The 18,019-nt window shown below is 39.4% G+C and overlaps 3 protein-coding genes across 5 annotated transcripts in view; 1 reads left to right on the forward strand and 2 right to left on the reverse strand.

Annotated features, from left to right (window-relative positions):
* Positions 1–5,528, forward strand: LOC103139671 (histone H4 transcription factor). Its single transcript, XM_007554435.2, has 10 exons — positions 1–105; positions 402–581; positions 1,230–1,456; positions 1,543–1,651; positions 1,736–1,888; positions 1,998–2,072; positions 3,022–3,142; positions 3,469–3,607; positions 3,698–3,822; positions 4,269–5,528. The coding sequence occupies exons 2-10, from the start codon at positions 431–433 to the stop codon at positions 4,690–4,692; spliced, it is 1,524 nt and encodes a 507-aa protein (XP_007554497.1). The 5' UTR covers positions 1–105; positions 402–430; the 3' UTR covers positions 4,693–5,528.
* A 184-nt stretch (positions 5,529–5,712) lies between these two features.
* Positions 5,713–10,453, reverse strand: LOC103139672 (uncharacterized). The gene is made up of 6 exons (XM_007554436.2): positions 10,235–10,453; positions 8,106–8,187; positions 7,902–7,988; positions 6,861–6,923; positions 6,556–6,676; positions 5,713–6,479 (listed from the first exon to the last, which is right to left on the reverse strand). The coding sequence occupies exons 2-6, from the start codon at positions 8,178–8,180 to the stop codon at positions 5,911–5,913; spliced, it is 915 nt and encodes a 304-aa protein (XP_007554498.1). The 5' UTR covers positions 8,181–8,187; positions 10,235–10,453; the 3' UTR covers positions 5,713–5,910.
* A 2,332-nt stretch (positions 10,454–12,785) lies between these two features.
* Positions 12,786–18,019, reverse strand: part of LOC103139673 (mediator of RNA polymerase II transcription subunit 13-like) — a 28,155-nt gene continuing 22,921 nt past the window's right edge. Inside the window, exons 23-30 of one of the 3 annotated variants that reach the window (XM_007554437.2) lie at positions 17,764–17,987; positions 17,505–17,647; positions 15,792–15,950; positions 15,494–15,679; positions 15,253–15,386; positions 14,500–14,664; positions 13,907–14,007; positions 12,786–13,815 (exon numbers count right to left, since the gene is read on the reverse strand). In XM_007554437.2, coding sequence (XP_007554499.1) covers positions 13,683–13,815; positions 13,907–14,007; positions 14,500–14,664; positions 15,253–15,386; positions 15,494–15,679; positions 15,792–15,950; positions 17,505–17,647; positions 17,764–17,987 — 1,245 coding nt within the window. In that variant the 3' untranslated portion in view covers positions 12,786–13,682. Of the gene's footprint in view, positions 13,816–13,906; positions 14,008–14,499; positions 14,665–15,252; positions 15,387–15,483; positions 15,680–15,791; positions 15,951–17,504; positions 17,648–17,763; positions 17,988–18,019 lie in introns of all 3 variants that reach the window. The other 2 variants (XM_007554438.2, XM_016672610.1) reach the window with 2 other exon arrangements.

Raw genomic sequence — 18,019 nt, forward strand, 5'->3', positions numbered from 1 at the left:
AACCGCGGGAGCGGCGAAGAAGAGCCACTTCCGTTTTCGTGCCGAAACAGGAAATAAACAAAGCAGACAAGCTGCAAGGAGGGAACGAGAAGGAGTAACCGAGAAGTAAGAGCTGCTGAAGATTTATGTAAAAGTATAAGAAAACCTTACGTTTTTATCGCTGTATTCATAACGCGAGTGAAACTGTATTAAAAATGCCTAGCGTCTTTTTAAGAAAAAAAACACAAATGTGCTAACTTATCCCAACTTCAGCAACGGTTATGAAACTGTTAGCCAAACGTAACTAATAATTGGTTCAAACAGCAACTTATTTCCTGTTGGATTAATTTCGTAGCGAAGGTTTTGGAGATTTTTATTGTTAAAATAAAAAAAAAATAAAGGTGGGGTTGGTTGTTTTTTAGCTGCGTCGGAGGAGCACTGATCACTTAACATGATGACAACGAAGAGGCTGGAGAGCTTCGAGGTGGACTGTGAGTGGGACTCCTGCAGCTTCAAGGGCCACAGCATGGAGGAGCTGAGCGACCACATGTCCCTGCATCTGAGGGATTATCTAGGAGACAAGGACGCCTTGGAGGAGCTGGGTTCGTTTGGAGGAAACTGGATGTTAGAAACATCTTCGTTAGAGGAAAGGATTTAGCGTTGAAGTTGTCTTAAAACTGGTCGTTGGGATTCGGGAGATTATTGCATCTAAATAAATAAGAGTTTAATCGAAAAGGGAAATTATTTTAGTATTTCAATTAAAAAAATAAGCTTGTATGTTACAAAACACTTATTAAACATCAAGAACACGTAGAGTCTCGCTTGTTATGTATGTATATATATATATATATATAATGAATTTCCAAAAGGAGAATGCTGTTGAATTAGTTTGTTCCAATGGTACATTATTTTCTTTAATAAACAAGGAACACATGTTGCAGAAATATGCGAGCTATTTGGAGAGCTGTTCTTTTGGAATCTGGGTTGTTTATGAGTCAGTTTTTCCCATGGCAATACTCCATTTTTTTACACACATGTGGCCTTTTTGTCCATAACCTCCTTTCATTTGTTTTTCATAATATGTAAAAATCAAAAATAAGGACATTTTTTTGAGATAATTTATAACAGGCGTTAAAAATTCACAATACCTTTAGTATCTTTTAATTAGTGTGATATTTAAGGGGGAAACATAACATACAGATGTTGTACTGAGGCCGCCTTTTTAATTGCTGCTCTCCGTTTCATTGCAGACGAGTTTGCGTGTCTGTGGAGCGGATGCGAGTTCCTTTCCATGGGCAGCCCCACAGAGCTGGAGGTTCATGCCTACTTCCACAACTACCACGGAAAACTCAAGTTCATTGGCTCGCAGCTGCTGAAGTCCCGTCCCGACCTCCCCAGCTGCAACCAGGGCGCGCACAGCCACAACCTGGTGCCAGAGGGCTCCGAGGGATACGTGTGCCAGTGGGAGCATTGCGACGTGGGTGTCTTTTCTCAGTGGAAGTCACTGCTTGTTTAACGATTATTGATTATCATTAAGAGTACGTTTTAAAAATCAATTTGCAGAGCACTTTTAACAATCCTGAGTGGTTCTACCGCCACGTGGACAACCACGTAGAAAGTGCCGAGCAGCAGTCTCTTTCCCAGCAGCAGGCGCTCTTCTGCAGCTGGGCAGGTAGGACCGTGGTGGGGGGAGTCCTCGTCGGTTGCCATGTTGCCACGTCAACGCGCTAACTGCCCCTTCATCGTTTCGTCCCAGGGTGCGACGCCTTCTTCAAGATCAGGTACCGTCTGAGGGAGCACATGCGGAGCCACACTCAGGAGCGACTGGTGGCCTGTCCCACCTGCGGCAGCATGTTCTCCAGCAACACCAAGCTGTTCGACCACCTCCAGAGGCAGGCTGAGCCCATAGGTGGGGACACACTGTTTGTTTGTTTTTTTGTTTAGGGGATATTGAAATGTTTTTAGGGATGCTATGTATTTGCTAATGTATTTTTTTTTTTTAACTCTAATTGAATCAGAATCCCTTGTGTGTGAACATTGTGGCAAAGCTTTTCCCAGTGAGAGGCTCCTGAGGGATCACATTCGCCAGCACGGTAAAAAACAGCCGTCAGTTTGTTACCAAATAAAGGTTATTTTCTGCTGTCTGTGTTTATGAGATGAATCACACTTGAAATGTTTTTCCTAAATAGGTGTTTAAATTTAGACCGAAATAGAGATGGGTGACATAGATTTAAAGATAAATCTGTAGAGAATTAAAGAAAATCTTTACCACAGTATTAGTATGTTGTGATAACAATAAAAGGGGCGATAAAAACTATTTATTACTTATTTTTTTGGCAACTGTCTGGCTGTGACACAGCAATCATAGTCCCACAAACACAAATATTGATCGTGAAAAACATTTCTGTTTGCAATATGCTTTTTATGTGACACCAGTCACATAATGGAGAATTATTTGTATCATCAAGCTGCACACAGTAACTGCATTTATGGTAATCATGTTTTCAAATTTATTGCTGCACCTTTATTAACAAAACTATGACTTTTACATCAAAGTCTACTGAGAAAACTGATGGATGAAATATGAAGTGATCACGTTCTCCAAGCTTTCTGGTTTTCATCTATTGTCATGGTAACAAGGACCTCATCTTCTCATTAACTTATACCCTAAAGTAAATCTCAGTGCACCCAAATATTCTGTATTAAAACAAGACTAAATACAGCAAGTGTTTTCAAGTGAAGACTGATCTAGATCTTGTTTTTATTACTGAGAAGAATCGAAATGATTTTTTTCAATTTTTTTCAATCGGGCCCAAAATAATTCTCCATGACAAAGTATTGATTCTGCAATCCCGTTTCTACAAAAAAATATAGTTTAAATAAAATTGTTAGTTTTTACAGTGTATTGCTGAGTAGGTAGAAAAACAAAATAAATCACATTTTCGGGGATTTTAGTTTAAAACCCATTTGGCCCAGTTAGCATGACTTAAATAGTCCTGCTGGGCATTGTTTGTAAAAACTGTGGGTCTGTTTGGTTTGCAGTGAATCAGGTCAAGTGTCCCTTCTGCGATATGACCTGCACCACGTTAGCAGCTCTGAAGATCCACATCCGCTTCCGCCACTGTGACGAGCGACCGTTTCCCTGCGACTTCTGCGACAAAAGGTAGACGTCCAAAACTGATCCTCGTCTTTGTATTGTGGGAAGATTTCTTTTTTTTTCCAAGTCAGTTTTGCTTTTTTCTCAAAACAATCATAAAAACAACACTGTAGTCAAGGAAGACAATTTTTTATGAGCCAATATAATGATAGTTTTATTTTTTTTATTTTTTTTACAGAAAGTAAGTCAGAAAAGAGGCATAACGAAGGTCTTTTGTCCCAACATGCCTGTTTTATGTTTCACAGATATTTCTTGCTGTAAAAGTTCGGTTTCCGAACCAATCCAGGCTCATATTTAAAGCTGTATTAATATATATTTTTTTTAAATGACAGGTTTAAAAACCAACGTGATCTCCAGAAGCACACAGATGTTCACAATGAGGGTACCGTATATCACTGCACAGTGCAGGGCTGCGATTATTCCTGCTACACGCTGCAAACCATGAACCACCACTTCAAGAGAGTTCACGAGGTCCGTCAACCGTTCATAAGCTGTGGACCCGCTGACACAGTGACACGTTTTTAAGATATTTTATTAAAATGATTGACTTTTGACCAACAGGCTGGCGGGATGTCGAAGTATAAGTGTCACATCTGTGACAAGGTCTTCTCCTGGTGTTACACGCTCACGCTTCACCTCCGAAAGAAGCACGAGCTGAAGTGGCCCTCTGGGCATTCACGCTTCAGGTATTCAACATTTAGCTGAATGTGCCTTTAATCATGCCCACTGCATGATTCTGCCGTGACTGTTTTCTATTATAGGGAATGTTTGTACATGTGATTTTTTTTGTTTTCTGGCGCTTTTAACCTAAGATTTTATGCGTTATTTTTTTGCTCTGTCAGATAAATCCTGATGCAATAAACTGTAATGTGAAAAAAAATCCAAAGGTTTGAGCTCGAGTCAGGCTTTGAAAAGCAGGTCAGACTGCAAATGTTAAAAGTAGGTTATTTGTTAAAGCTGCAGTATGTAGCTTCTATAAACTTCTTTTTTTTTGTTAAAACTGTCACTTGTTACAGTATAATATGAAAGAAAATCTATGTGGAAAAAAATATTAACATAATGCTTAAAAATGCTTAAAAGCTGCTGCAGAGACAGTACAATTAGGCTAATCAACAACATGGTTTGCACACAGATACAGGAAGGACGTCGACGGCTTCCTAAAAGTAAACATGGTGCGCTTTGAGACTGTCGAGGTGACGAAGGAAATCATGAAGAACATGGCCGAAAAGCCGCGGAACCTTCGGCAAAGTCAGAGAGTCAGCAGCGTGAAGAAGAAAGCCGCCGCCGCCCCAGAGAGCGGCCGCAGCTCCCCCGCCGGTTCCTCCTCGCCCTCTTCCTGCTCCTCTTCCTCGTGTTCCTCAGACCTCTCCGGAGGGGAGGAAGCGTCGTCCCAGCACAGCCCCAGAGGAGCAGACTCCCCGGTCTACTGCATGATGACGACCATTCCTCACATCGACGACGAGCCCGGAGGAATATCGCAGGACGGCTGCGGTACTTCCGGTGCCGTCCAGGCTCTGACGGAAGTCGCGAGGGGTCTGGGGATGGACGTGGTTTAATTGCTCGGAAATGTCAAGCTGAGAAAGTCTCATGTAGCGCCGCTTTTTTTTGTTTTGTTTTTGTTTTGTTTTGAGCCTCGGAGCTGACAGCAGAAAGCTGACAGTTTTATTTTTAGTAGAAGCTTTCTGCCCTGTGCGCTTTTCCCTAATGTGACCCATTCCATTTTAAAACTACTTTTATTGTCCAGATGTCAGGTTGCGCTTCTATGAAAAATGCACTGCTATTGTTAAGCACCTATGTGAATATATTCTTTAGATATTTGCTTAACTAAAGATTTTATTTTTCATATCATAGTCAAATATGGTATATTTATACAAGCATAAGCTTTTTTTATATATATTTTTGCTCTGGTGCACTGAAATATTTTACTTTTTGTAAGGTGAGAATTGGATTCCAACTAAAAAACATGAATTCAATACACTCAATTTTTCTTAAGGAGGTAATTTATTTGTGATGAGAACTTATTTATTGAACTGTGCAAATATTTTAAGCCATTTCTAATTTCTTTAAATTTTGCTACAGTTAAGTAGCAAAATTACATTAATCTTTTAAAGTGGTTCTTAATAAGTCTGAGGGTTTCATTTTGATATTTGCTAGTTTCTCCATTAGTTGTTGCCTTATGCTAGGAGGGATTTGTGAGCCGAGTGGTTGGGCTTAAAAAACAAAACAATATCTGTGTTAAAATCATACTCCATCAAATAAAAAAACAAACAAAGAACCCAAGGAATGCAAAGCATGTGAATTCCTGGTTTATATTTGTGTTCTTAGCCAGTTGTACATGGGTATATTTACAACTTAAGCATGATATTTTAAAGCAAATTAAAACTGAAGAAACTACGATGGCGTATTAAGGCCATTGTAGATCTTAAAAAAATAAAAAAAAAACTAGAAATTTTCTAGAAAAAAAACTTGGAAATTTCAATGGTTGAAAGTTTTCAATTTTTGAAACTCAGAAATTTCCAAGTTTGTTTTGTAGCAAATTTCCAACTTTTTCTAGAAAATTTCTGAGACCATTAAAAAAAAAAAAAGTGAGTTTTTTTGGCTCTCTATTGCCTTAATATACCTTTGTAGAAACCTGGTTTTTAGAGGAATGACATTTGTCATCAAAACGTTTACAGAGCAGATTAAGGATTATAAGCATTCTCTGTTGTAGAAACGATCGGCTCTCAGGTTTTTAAAAGTCCAGAGGAAAAAAAAGCCAGAATGAGAGTTATGCTCTACAGCAGGGACAGAAATGACGGGAGCGTGTTCTGGTCTGGAAGGTAAACAGAGTCCGGAGAAGAATAAACATGGGGTGCCAACGTAGGCGGAAACCGCTCACAGATATACTCTTTGAAGACTTTCTGCCCCAGATGGACATCCACTCTGTGGCTCCACCTTTGCTCCCATGATGCAGTTTGGTAGGGACGCAGCTCTGCACCCGGGAAAGAGACGCATCTGCAGCAAGAGGACGCGTACAGCCTACTGATGCTCGTTGGCTGCGCCTGCATCCTGCGTGTGGAAGGGTCTGTACAAGGTGCGGTGAATAAAGACGGGTCAAGCCGCTCGTCTTCCGTTTCCCGCGTCAGCCTCTTCACGCCGCCGGAGCTGCGGCCCTCCAGGTGCCGCTTCCTGTCGAGGGAGCCGCTCGTCGGGTTAGTTTGGCAGCTCTTGGGTCTCTTCAGATCCGCTTTCTCATTCGGGTGGAAAGGAGGTGTAGATGATGGGTGAGGTTCTGGTTGATCACTCGGGTTATGGACGGCATTTATTGCTTTTTCTCTTCCTGTTGTGCTTCTAAACGCAGAGTCTAAAAGCAGACGGAGAAAAGTACGTTTTAAAAACTACAATTTCAGTCGCAGTGAGCATTTCAGGATTAAGCTCACCTAAATATGGCCGTCTGCAGGAGGGCTGGGGTTCTTTAGACTGTTCTGAGTCTAGCAGGTTTGCGACTGGAAATTTCATCACCGTCTCCTGAGGAAGACTGTGGGATTTCTGATGCATTTTCTGTCAAGGCCATCAAAAAAAAGTTGCTTTTTTTGCCATCCAAGCATAAAAAAAAATCATTGCCGTTTTTTTTTAAACTAATTTGTAATTCAGCTGTGATTTTGTTACCAGGTCAGCAGTTTGTTGAAATTTAAACTTCACTTGTGTATGTTTTTTATTTCGAAAAATACATAAAGTTAGATACCTTTAGTTTGTGGTAATAAATCCTCCATGCAATATCGACGTGTAGACAACTTCTTCTTTTTATCTGGGGAAAAAAATAATTAGCTAACTGCTATGCTAGCTTCAAATCAAAGATATATCAACATATATATTTTTATTTTAACCAATTTAACCCTAATGTTTACTCTTAATATGGACTTTGGTCTACTAACAGAGTGCCTCGCAAAAGTGTTCATATCATTAATACGTTTCTGTTCTGCCAATAAAAATCTGAAAAGACGAGACGTATTCAGCCGATTTGAGTTTGATATGATGTTTCTTTCAGAGTTCGGTCACATTCGGGAGAGAGACTGTAAAAACGTTTTAGGTTGTTTACTACAGTTCAATATGCCACATAAAGAATTTTGAATGTTGTACATAAGTTTCAAACCCTGACTCACTTCGCTAGAGTTCTTCTTCGATTAATGTTTTGATTACCTGGGACGTCACTCGAGTTGGTCGGCCATCTTTCCTAGGCTAGCAGCTGCAGCATACTTTTTTCTCTCTTTTTTGCATGATACATTGAAAAGTCCTCTGTGAGATGTTCAAACATTTGAACTGTAATTTTATAACTCGACCCTACCTTAAATGTCTATTACTTATTCTCTGACTTGCCTGTTTCTTGGTCCACCCTTATATTCTCCAGCAAACATCTGATTTGATACGCTTCCCCCCACCCCCAGGTGTATTAATGTAAAGTAGACTGAACACACACAAGCATGGAAAGCATTTTAAAATTTTATGTTATATTAAAAAAAAAACTATGCATAATTCTTCTTCAAAGTCTTAGTTATACTCCATTTTGTGTTGCTCTTGAACATAAAAATCCCAATAAAATGCAGTAAAATGCAGCAAAGTTTAGAAATTGTTGACCTTTCTGCTATTGACGTAAAAAAAAAAAGAAGTGAAAAGAAAAGTTCTGTGGTTCTTGAAAATGTATTGAAAGGTACAACGCATGCATATGCGACATCCATTTGAATAGCGTATTGACAAATTAGTTTTGATTCCAGTTTCTTCGACTCACTGCGGATGTGGAGGACTTCTGTGCTGCTTGGTGAAAGGCACTGTCAAAGTACGGCTTCTGTGTTTGTCCGGGAGGCTGCAGGCTGAACTGGAAAGATAGAAAAGATGACCAGTTTCAGTGGCAGTTGGGTCGAAACACAAACAAGACCATCAAATATGTCTTCCAATTTTTTTAAAAATGGAAAAAAAAAATTTATCTTCTTACATTTCTGCCCTGGTATCCCATCGGTGCATAGGCCGGGGGTCTGGCTGGGAGGGGCGTGAAGGCGTGCAGATTCATGTTGACGCTAATAAATATGAGATACAGATAAAACGATTATCCAAATATTATTCTACAAACCAGCTTTATATCCAGTCACTTTTATGTGGGCGTCTTCGGGAGCCACTTTTTGCCTGACAAACAACACAGTATCTCGTTACAGAAGATTGCATTACAAATGGTAATCCTGTTCTGCTAATCAGAGTCAATCCATTTATTAAGTTTAGAATGTATCCACTCCAAGGACACCTGATTAGCGATTAGTTTGGAATACCGATGCTGTTTGTTGGGGTGACTCGGTTTAGCAAATATTTGTCGTCACGGGCGAGAAAATGTTTCGTTTAATGGAAAGGGAAGTTTGTGTTGCACATTTCAGTGACAAGTTTAAGGTGAGTCAAAGTAATCTACATGATGAAAATGTGTGTGTGTGTATGTGTGTGTATATATATATATATATATATATATATATACACTGCTCAAAAAAATAAAAGGAACATTTCACTTTAATTTTGTGTGTGGCTCCAAATCCAGGCCTCCATTGGTTAATAAATTTGATTTCCATTGATGATTCTTGTGTGATTTTGTTGTCAGCACATTCAACTTTGTACAGAACAAAGTATTCAATGAGAATATTTTATTCATTCAGATCTAGGATGTGTTATTTGAGTGTTCCCTTTATTTTTTTGAGCAGTGTGTTTTTATATGGAGTACAGTGCAGTGACATAATAAAGGAAACTAAAGATAAAGGCGTAGATGAGTTTCTCTAGATTCTACTTTCTTTTACTGGGACATTAGTCCCCTAATCCTGGATATGTTCCTCAGGTGATGGAAGACTGATTTTGCAACTGTCTTTATGTGGCTCTGAAAGTTCAGGTCAGAGTCCATCACCTGACCTACGGGAAATCTCCCAGATTTCCCGCCCGATCTCTAGTTTCCTGCTACAGCTGTGCGTTTACTCTAGATCATTCCTCTTCATGCCCAAAGATGATAACTTGAGTTTCGTTTCTATTTATCTGAAGAAACTAATGACACATCAGTGCATCGATTTGTTCCAAGCATCCACTCAAAGACGTCACCCGGTGACATAACATAGAGCTGCGTATCGACTGCATAATTAATCTTGTCTGTTGTAATCTGAGCTAGAGGGAGTATGTAGATATATAAATAAAAGAACTGCTGCGCATGACCTGAAAAAAAAAAAAACAGAAAAAATAACAGAAAACAGAAATATCAAAAAAAAAAAAAACGGTTTCCGTAATGCGTTTTTAACAAATGTACCAACTTGCAAGATTTCTACTGTTACAATTTAGTTTTCCATTCAGAAAAAAACAGTTACTAATCTTGCAAAGGTTGATGAACAAAAGCATCTTTAATACAGGATAGATCACTGCTGATATTTTAGTTTTTAAGTGAACAGGTTGGAAATGCATTTAAGATTGTCCTCCATGACGCATTTACTGCATGACAGTAAACAGCTTTGTTTTTCAGTTTTTCAATCCTTGCAAATAATTTTGTCTGACTCTAGATGAAAGATGAATCTTTTCTTTAAAGGAAACTTTTCTATAAAGGAGCAGAGACAAAGCACTACTCATAAACAAACTCATCTAAAATCCTCACCTGTTTTTTATTTTTAAATCATGACAAGATTAAATCAAGATTCCACATTGAATGTTTTCTACATTTCATCCCTAACGTCACAATGATTAGTGCAGGAAAGAATTAAAAGGTTTTATGATTTTGGTAATTGTTGGGGCCAATAACAGATTTTTTTTAATCTATAAATCTAGATAGTGAGAAAATGCATATATATTATAATAAGTGAAAATATCTGCCAGTGGAGCCACTGTGTTCAAGAAATACAGACTTAAAACAAGCTTATTTGTCTTGTCAAAAAGTTAAGCTTTAAGTTATTTTTGTCTTATTTCAAGACTAAGAACTTAAGTAAACAAGCATACAATTTTGTATTTTTGCTGTGCAAAACCTTGATCTTCCTTACCTGGTCTGGTAAAATTAGTGATAAAGTCGGCAGAAAATCTAGAAAACAAACATATTTCTGCCATAAATCTCAGTCCTACCTGAGCAGGAAGCTAAAGTATAATCAAATCCCATCCTTCAGTTAAAGTCCATGTCTTGGCGAAGAACATCCAACAGCTCTCTTCATCGCATCTGAGCCTCAGCATCTCACACACGGCGCTGCTCCAGCGCTGTTTGTCTCAGAAGCCACAGTCTGTTCCTGTGAGCCGGTGTCGGCTCTCTGCTGCTGGACCGGGCCAATTAGTCAGTGTTACTTATCAACACCAGCAAAGACCATTAACTACTCCCAGCTGCTTATGCTAATCTAATCAGCCCTCTAAACCTTTCTGATTGAGTTTAGGGGGAAGACGGCTTACTGTGGCAGCCAGGAGGAAGAGGAGACGCAGCAATTTGAGATGAGAATGAAATATACATACATTTAGCTCTAGACCCATGGTTTAAGACACGTTTGAAGATTTTAAATGGCATAACAAACATAATTTTAATCTTACTTGGTGATATGATTTTTGGAAACATTGATTGTTTTTCTTTGATTATTACTGATGATTTACTGTTGAGAATTTTCCTTGAAAGGATCTCGATTCTCTTCATCAAGATGTTTTTTCTTCTTCTAGCTGAAAGGTAATAGCAATGCAAAACCAACATTAATAGCAATTCTATCCGTCCCGTTTCAAGTTTGGGGGGGGAAAAAATTTTATGTCGATGTCTTGTGAAGGACAAGCATTAGCACATAACTAATTTTTTTAGTCATTTTTTAGATAGAATATGAGAACTTGAACACATTAAAGGACCAGGTAAGTTATTGAAAGCCAACGAAAATAGCATCCCATCCCACATTTTTTTGACAAAAAAAAGTAAAAAGAAAAAAAAAACACCACTTTTATTTGCCATAAAATATCAGTTTTGGCAAAAAAATAAAAAAACAAATCCAACTTTAGGAAGGTGACAGTATGTTTTTTTTTTTTTTAAAACAAATTTGATTTAGTTGGCTAATAAGGCCCTATTTTCATCACAATATTCTAGAGTACGATGTTTTTTATTTTTGTGTTTTTTAAAGAACAGGATGCGTCTGAGCCAAATGGTATCATGTGAGGTCACTGTTAAGCTGAACAGGAAGGCCGCCATTAATCAAAGTAAGGGTTCCTCCTCTCCCGCTAACGGACGCAGACTTTGGGTTTTCTCGTTTAAACGTCTCGTTTCCTCGAACAGTGGGGCACCGCCTCAGGACTGGTTGTCCCGTACGCGGCCCCCCTAAAGCCCCCGATTCAGACGACGTGGGCCACCCTTCAACCGGATCCCATTAAGAGGAACATAAGATGGTGATTGGATGAGGCTTTGGGATGACATGTTCTCCTTGATTAGCTAATTCCATTCTCACAACCGTCTCAATCCTGTTAGTGTTGGCAGGGTTAGGGCTGCCACGCTGTTCGCCCGGAGAACTGAGCTTCACCCGCGATAAGCCGCGTCTCCACCGGGTGCCAGGGATCAGTAGACCGGCCTCAACGGCTTCTCAGGGGAAAAGAAAGAAATAAGTAAATGGGCTTCAAAGTCAGCCTCTCGTGTGTTTTCTTCTCGGCGTATAATACAACTGATTCTGCCATCAATACATGAAAAGTGTAATTTTTTTTACCGTTTTACTGAAAATATTTAGATAGCTTGATCTTAAAAATATGACCAAGTTCATAGTTTCCTTTTTCTTTTTAACAATACAACACATGCAGTCAACGTAGAAATGTAAATTTAGGGCATTCAGTGCTTTTCTTGAATTTTTTTTTTTTTTTTTCAGTTAGCAATTATGTTTTCAAAGTAGAACTGGGAAGCCTACACTTGGTATTTGGTTTAAAATTTATCATTTAGTCCTACAATATGGCTCTTCTGAGTGGAAATAATAATCGTAATAAACCATTTCCAGTGATCCAGCCAGCATGTCTCTTTAATCTCATGGAGTTGAGGATTAAGGTTATGGTAAAAACTTCCAACTCAACACACTGTTCAGGTTGCATCATCATCAATGTCACTGAAAGCATATAATATTAGCAGTTATACTAATTGTTCATTTAAGTGAAGGATGCAAATAATTTAATCTTCCTACTTTTCTGATAAAAACAAATTATTTTATTTCAAAGTGAAATTTGTATTTTGTGAGAAGCGGCTGACAAATCTTTTTGACTGAATGAAAATCAAAATCTGTCATTGGCAAAACTAATTTTGGGTGTAATTTTATATGCGTTTTAAATTTTTTTTTTTTAGCAAATTAGTCTGAAAAGTGTGTCCCTTAAATCAATCAGTTGTGGCCCTGACAGTTTAGGTCTAAATATTTTGCAACCTCTTTCCATCCTCCCCGTCTCTCTGCTGTAAATAAGCATCCCTGATGATAATGTCACTACCGCTGTGTTTCACTGTGGGATCAATATTTTATCCCCGAAAAAAAAAAAATTTAGGGTTGAACTGAGCCTCATTTCCACGTCTTTTGTTTAGTGAAAAAAAAAAAAAGAGACGTAAAAATTTTACTCCCACCTCGCATTTCAGTTCCACTTTTGCCGCGTTACATCCTATAAGACACTGATAAAATACGTTGACAAAGTGACAAAATGTGTAAGGTAGACGCACTTTATTCCTAAAACAGAAGCTGCACCATCAGTAGCGGCACACAGGTATATGTACACATATACACACACAATTACCTAAATCTGTTATATAAAATATATAATCTGACAATGTACCTTTAATTCCTCTTCAGAGCTCATCGAGTTACTGTGCGAGAGAGACAGACAGACAGAGAGGTAAGTCTCATCCACTCACTGGGTGGGACACGTGGGGGAAAGAAAAAAAAAAATGCCCAGGCCAGTTTTTAACTTCGTTTTTACAGCATGGCAATAAAAAGGTCTGTATCCCCCTTTTGAAAAAATAAGATTCTAAAAGCAATCTACAGCAAATTCACTGTAACAGGTCTCTCTCTCTTTCTCTCTCTCTCTCCATCCTCCAATTGAGAAAAAAATTACACTTCTTAAACCAATTCCTTTACAGCGAGATGTACACACCCTCTAGGATTTGTAATATATAAAAGATATTAAGCATTAAAAATTCCACATTTAAAAACTTACAATAAATAATATATGCAGGCATTTTATTAAGATAAAATTTCTTAGATTGCAATCTACTGTCATTAAAAAGAAGTTGTTGGGATTTTTTTTTTTGTTTTTTTTCCTCCTTTACGAAACATCCCTCGATCATCCAAAATGCTAAAATTGGATTCTTGGCATTTGATTGATTGGGGCGGGACTTTTCCAGGTCGGTGTGTGAAGAAAGACGAACACCGGGAGGAAGGGGAGGATGAGGAGGAAGAAGAAGAGAGCGCCTTTGCCACGTTCGCTCCTGACGGGAGTGTGACGAGCGCAAAGAAAAAAAAAAAAAAAAAAGGAAAAAAAATAAAATCCAGAGTTTGTCTTCGTGATTCCTCAGATCAGCAGTTTGATCTCATTAAGACTTTCAGAGCATGTTCATGATGAAGTTGTAGATCTGTGTGAGCACCACGAAGTGAACGGGCAGACACGAGCGCCGGTCCTGGGTGGCGGGGTTGCACGTCAGCCAGGAGAGGGCGTTGTACTGCTCCAGGACAAATCTAAAAAAACATAAAAACAAAAAATGTAAATATTTAGGAGTGACTGATCTCATTGCTCTTCTTTAGAGACGGTTAAGGTTTGGTTTCCTACCTGAGCACCTCGGAGGTGCAGTTAGAATCCAGAGGGTGGGAGTGTTTACCGTGCAGGAGCTCGTCTGATTGGACAGAAGACACGTGCAGGTGCAGAGACGCCTGGGAAAACGATGCAAGTACAAAGTGAGTCATTCATGTCTTCTTACATTTAAAAGGATCATCTGAACTTATGTTTAAAAAAACAATTTAGAGTAATCAATAAATAAGTTATCAAAATAATCGTCAACTAAATGAGTAACCGAATAATCCTTAAGCATACAGACTAAAAAAGGCCATTTGCTGAAACAACACAGAGCAGTAATTAAGTCAACATTTTACAAATATATATATTTTGCATTATGATTAAAAAAAAAACCTACAGAACATTTTTATTCAAATTAGCAATTGATTTTCTTATTTGCATCTTAATGCGTTTTGAATATTGTGATAAAAGAAAACAAAAAAAAAGGTTAAATAAAAATTTTGCAAATTGTGGCAATTTTTTAAAAATGCGATTAATCGTCAAAATAATCGACAGAACAATTGATTTCTACAATAACCACTAGCTGCAGTCCTAATTTGCACTGAAAAGACTAAAGAAAGATTCGGTACCTTGAGGAAGAGCGGACACTGATTCTGGGCTTCAGGACAGGCGGACCAGAACCAGTCGGGCAGCGGCCCCGCCTTCGCCGTGGAGATGAAGTAACCCAGAGCCATGGGCTGCTGCAGGATGCTGAGCGCCTCCTCATGGGACTCCATCCGATCCGCACCCTGGCCCTGACGGCACAAACACCAACACATCGACTCACACTGCGCTCAGAGTTTTACTGAAGCATCAGGATCAACACAGAGGCAGCTACTAGATACTGATAGTTTTCTACTGCAAAAAACACAAAACGATACCACATTAAAGTAATTATGGAAATGAGTCATTTTAGGCTTTTAAAATGGACCGAATCACTTTTTTTTCCCAGTGTGAAATGATGACATCAACCACTTCAATTTGGGGAAAAAAGAAAAACTCACTTTCTGTAGCTACTCAGTAACAATATGCTGACATAGTGCTGCTCTTGAGTACTTTTTTTTCTGAGTACTCCATCTCTGTAGAACCCGGGTAAAAACTGATTTAGGAACAGATAAAGGTCGTTATGTAGCTTCTGGAACAATCTTCGTTCTACGCACAATAGTAGAAAAACTGAATTTCCCATCTCAACCACTTCCCAGACATGAGAGTATGTATGTAGACGTTGAGCTCTTGTGTTTTGGGGGAAAATACTCAAAAGTTCAGCCTTGTCGACCCGGTCTTTTTGTAAAAGGCCTCAAACGAAAAATGACATTCATTTCAGACTCTTCGTTCGGACCGACCTTGCCCGCCTCTCCGTGGTGGTAGTGGTGTCCCGGAGAGTGGACGGGCGAGGTCGTCGGGGAGTTGGGCAGGATGTTGATGAGCTCTGGATCCATGTCGTTGACAAACAATTCAAAGAGTCCCATCCCCTCCTCTGCAAAAAAAATAAATGAATAAATAAAAGGAGAGAGAAACGTTTTGACTCATGGCAACGGAGACGATCTGATGGGACGGCGACGGCTTTTAAAGGCGGAGGCCTACCGGGGTTGATGTGGTTGAAGCTGATTTCGATGGGCTCCGAGGTGTTAGTGTTGATGACCTGCACCATGGCCGACGTGGGGAACACCAGGATGTGCGTGCAGGACGTGTCCTGCGGCGTGCTCAGCTGCGACGTCTGCATGTTGAGGGTGGTGCTGCGACCGAACACCGAGCCGGTCGACACAGAGTCTGAAACGCCGGTGGATTTATATCCGTTTAAAAACAAAGTAGGAAGCACTTTTTTTTTTTTTTTTTTTTTGGTTTAATCGCACTCAGGTAAGTTTAAGACTCGTCGTCTCACCTGGCATGATCACAAAGGACCCCTGTGGCTCCATGGCGACCAGACAGGCGCTCAGGATGCTTGGCGTGTCGGCAGCAGAGATGCCACACATCCGACACGTCTCCTTCAGACGCTTGCTCAGAGACTGCAGGTTTGTCCGACTCAGCAGAATGCTCCAATCTTAAACATAGACAGAGAAAAATAAATATGAGACCAAACTTTAACTTACTTTCTAAATAACTTGGGTATAAGAAACGCAACTGTCATGTTGCTTGGTTCTAGCATGCAAGTTTGTCGTTTTGTACTGACGTTAGCCAATGGCGCCCCATTATACGTACTGGTAGTCGATTTTTAAATATTAATTTTTAGCCATGACTTTGTCAAATACACTCTAATGAAGCCCCTGGTGGAAAAGGTATAAATAAAAGAGAATTTAAGTTGGTAAATCTGGACATGTTTATAATTACAAGCCCTTAAATTGAGATAAATATGTTTTATTTATAACTTTTACTAAACCAGGTTCGTCTTATTGAGAACAAAGATCTCTTTTATAAGAAACTTATAAACGGCGCAGCAACATAAATAATTGCTTCAGCACAGATAAGGTCGATCTCATCAATTTAAAACACACATTAACTAATTTTAAGTAACAAGATCTTGAGTCTGAAGCTCAGTTACTGATTTATTCCAGGCGTTTGAAGAAGAAAAATTTAATTCTGTCTTTTTTCCCCCCATTCAGTTCCTACACCGGAGATATGAAATTACAAAGTATTCATGGATTGAAGATGGCACCTTAAAGTTAAAAGATGAGTCAAATGGGAAGGAATAATACCAAACACGACTTTATATATAAACTCACAGCAGTAAATGACGAGCTGAGGCACCAAATGAGCCATTAAGTAGAACATATTTCAACTTGTGTTTTTTTCCTGTACACCCTGATCTTTCAGTCTTTGAGGTGTCGCAGAACATTTTGTTCAGTCGGGATTTAGAACAAGTAGCTGCTAAAGCTGTATTTGTGCTCCACCTAAATGTTTAATGGGACCAGGACATGACACCGCCTTCTGAATAAAAACAAAAAGTTGCAAATATCTCGTCTAAAACTATTTACGTAAATACAGAATCTGAATGGGCTCAGGACAGAACTCAGAGACGCCTGGTTTTACTCCAGAGGAAGGGAACGCTTAAGAACTAGAGAGACTAGTTGAATAAAATAAAAACAAAAAAGAAACCCAGTATTTAATATATTTTAAAAAGCAATAAAGAGGGTCAAAAAGTAGGGAAACACGACATGATAAATTGTCCCAGAAGTCATCACAATAAACGATGATGTCGTCTTGGACACCACTTTAAAGTAATATACTAGTGATGACATAATGACAGAACTCATTTTAAACTTTAAATTCTAACATTTAACATTGAAACTGAAAGATATTCTAAATATCAAAAATAAACAAAAACAACAGAAATAAGTAAAATGAATTGTGATGCGTCTGTAAACAAAATTCTCCTTCAAAAGAAAAAAAAAAGACCAGTTGAGACCAAAGCACCAAACTATAACACTTTTGTCATACAGTTTTGATAGAAAGAGAGAAAAAAAACTAATAAGTCATGCAAATTATATAAGTTGGATAAACAGATAATATTGATATCGGCCCAAACTTTCACATCGGTGCATCGATATCAAAACGCATCAGATCTTAGGTGTGTTTGTCTTTTTGGAGAACAGCGTACCTCTTAGCTCGCCGTGGCCCATCCTGCCGAGCCGTCCAATCACCACCCTCCACGGTAGTGATGTCACCTGGACCAGGCCGACACACCACTCCCACAGCTTCTGCAGGCCCACTCGTCTGGCAGAGCTCTTTTTCCTGCGAGCCCTGCAGTGAGACAACAAGCTGTTAGCATCGACTAGTCTAGCATCCCCGCTGCGCCGAGATGTACATTTAGTGTTTGCAGAGAGAGCGCGCGCACACACACACACACACACACACACCTGTTAGGAACATCAATACTGATGATGCAGGACTCCAGCAGCTCGCCGTGCTGGTCGGTGCAGGATGCCAGCAGCCAGCGCTGGTCGTGGGACAGGCAGTAGCCGACAAAAAGCACGTTGTACTTCTGCGACGCCTCACCGAACGTCTCCCCGAGCTCAGTCTGCTTGTCTTTCACGGGGGCCAAAATGAAGGATGGTGTGTAAAGACGGAGACACTCCGGCCGCTGTGAGGGGGAAGGGGGGGAGTTTTGTTAGT

Source organism: Poecilia formosa, unplaced genomic scaffold (assembly GCF_000485575.1).
Source record: "Poecilia formosa unplaced genomic scaffold, Poecilia_formosa-5.1.2 Scaffold63, whole genome shotgun sequence".
Classification (NCBI taxonomy): Eukaryota; Metazoa; Chordata; class Actinopteri; order Cyprinodontiformes; family Poeciliidae; genus Poecilia; species Poecilia formosa.

Excerpts from the sequence above, each read along its gene's own strand:
- LOC103139671 (XM_007554435.2), top strand. The coding sequence starts at position 431 with ATGATGACAACGAAGAGGCTGGAGAGCTTCGAGGTGGACTGTGAGTGG. Across the intron at positions 582-1,229 it reads GGACGCCTTGGAGGAGCTGG|ACGAGTTTGCGTGTCTGTGG; the intron begins GTTCGTTTGGAG and ends GTTTCATTGCAG. Across the intron at positions 3,608-3,697 it reads ACTTCAAGAGAGTTCACGAG|GCTGGCGGGATGTCGAAGTA; the intron begins GTCCGTCAACCG and ends TTTGACCAACAG.
- LOC103139672 (XM_007554436.2), bottom strand. The coding sequence starts at position 8,180 with ATGAATCTGCACGCCTTCACGCCCCTCCCAGCCAGACCCCCGGCCTAT. Across the intron at positions 7,989-8,105 it reads TGGGATACCAGGGCAGAAAT|TTCAGCCTGCAGCCTCCCGG; the intron begins GTAAGAAGATAA and ends CTATCTTTCCAG. Across the intron at positions 6,480-6,555 it reads CTGCAGACGGCCATATTTAG|ACTCTGCGTTTAGAAGCACA; the intron begins GTGAGCTTAATC and ends GTCTGCTTTTAG.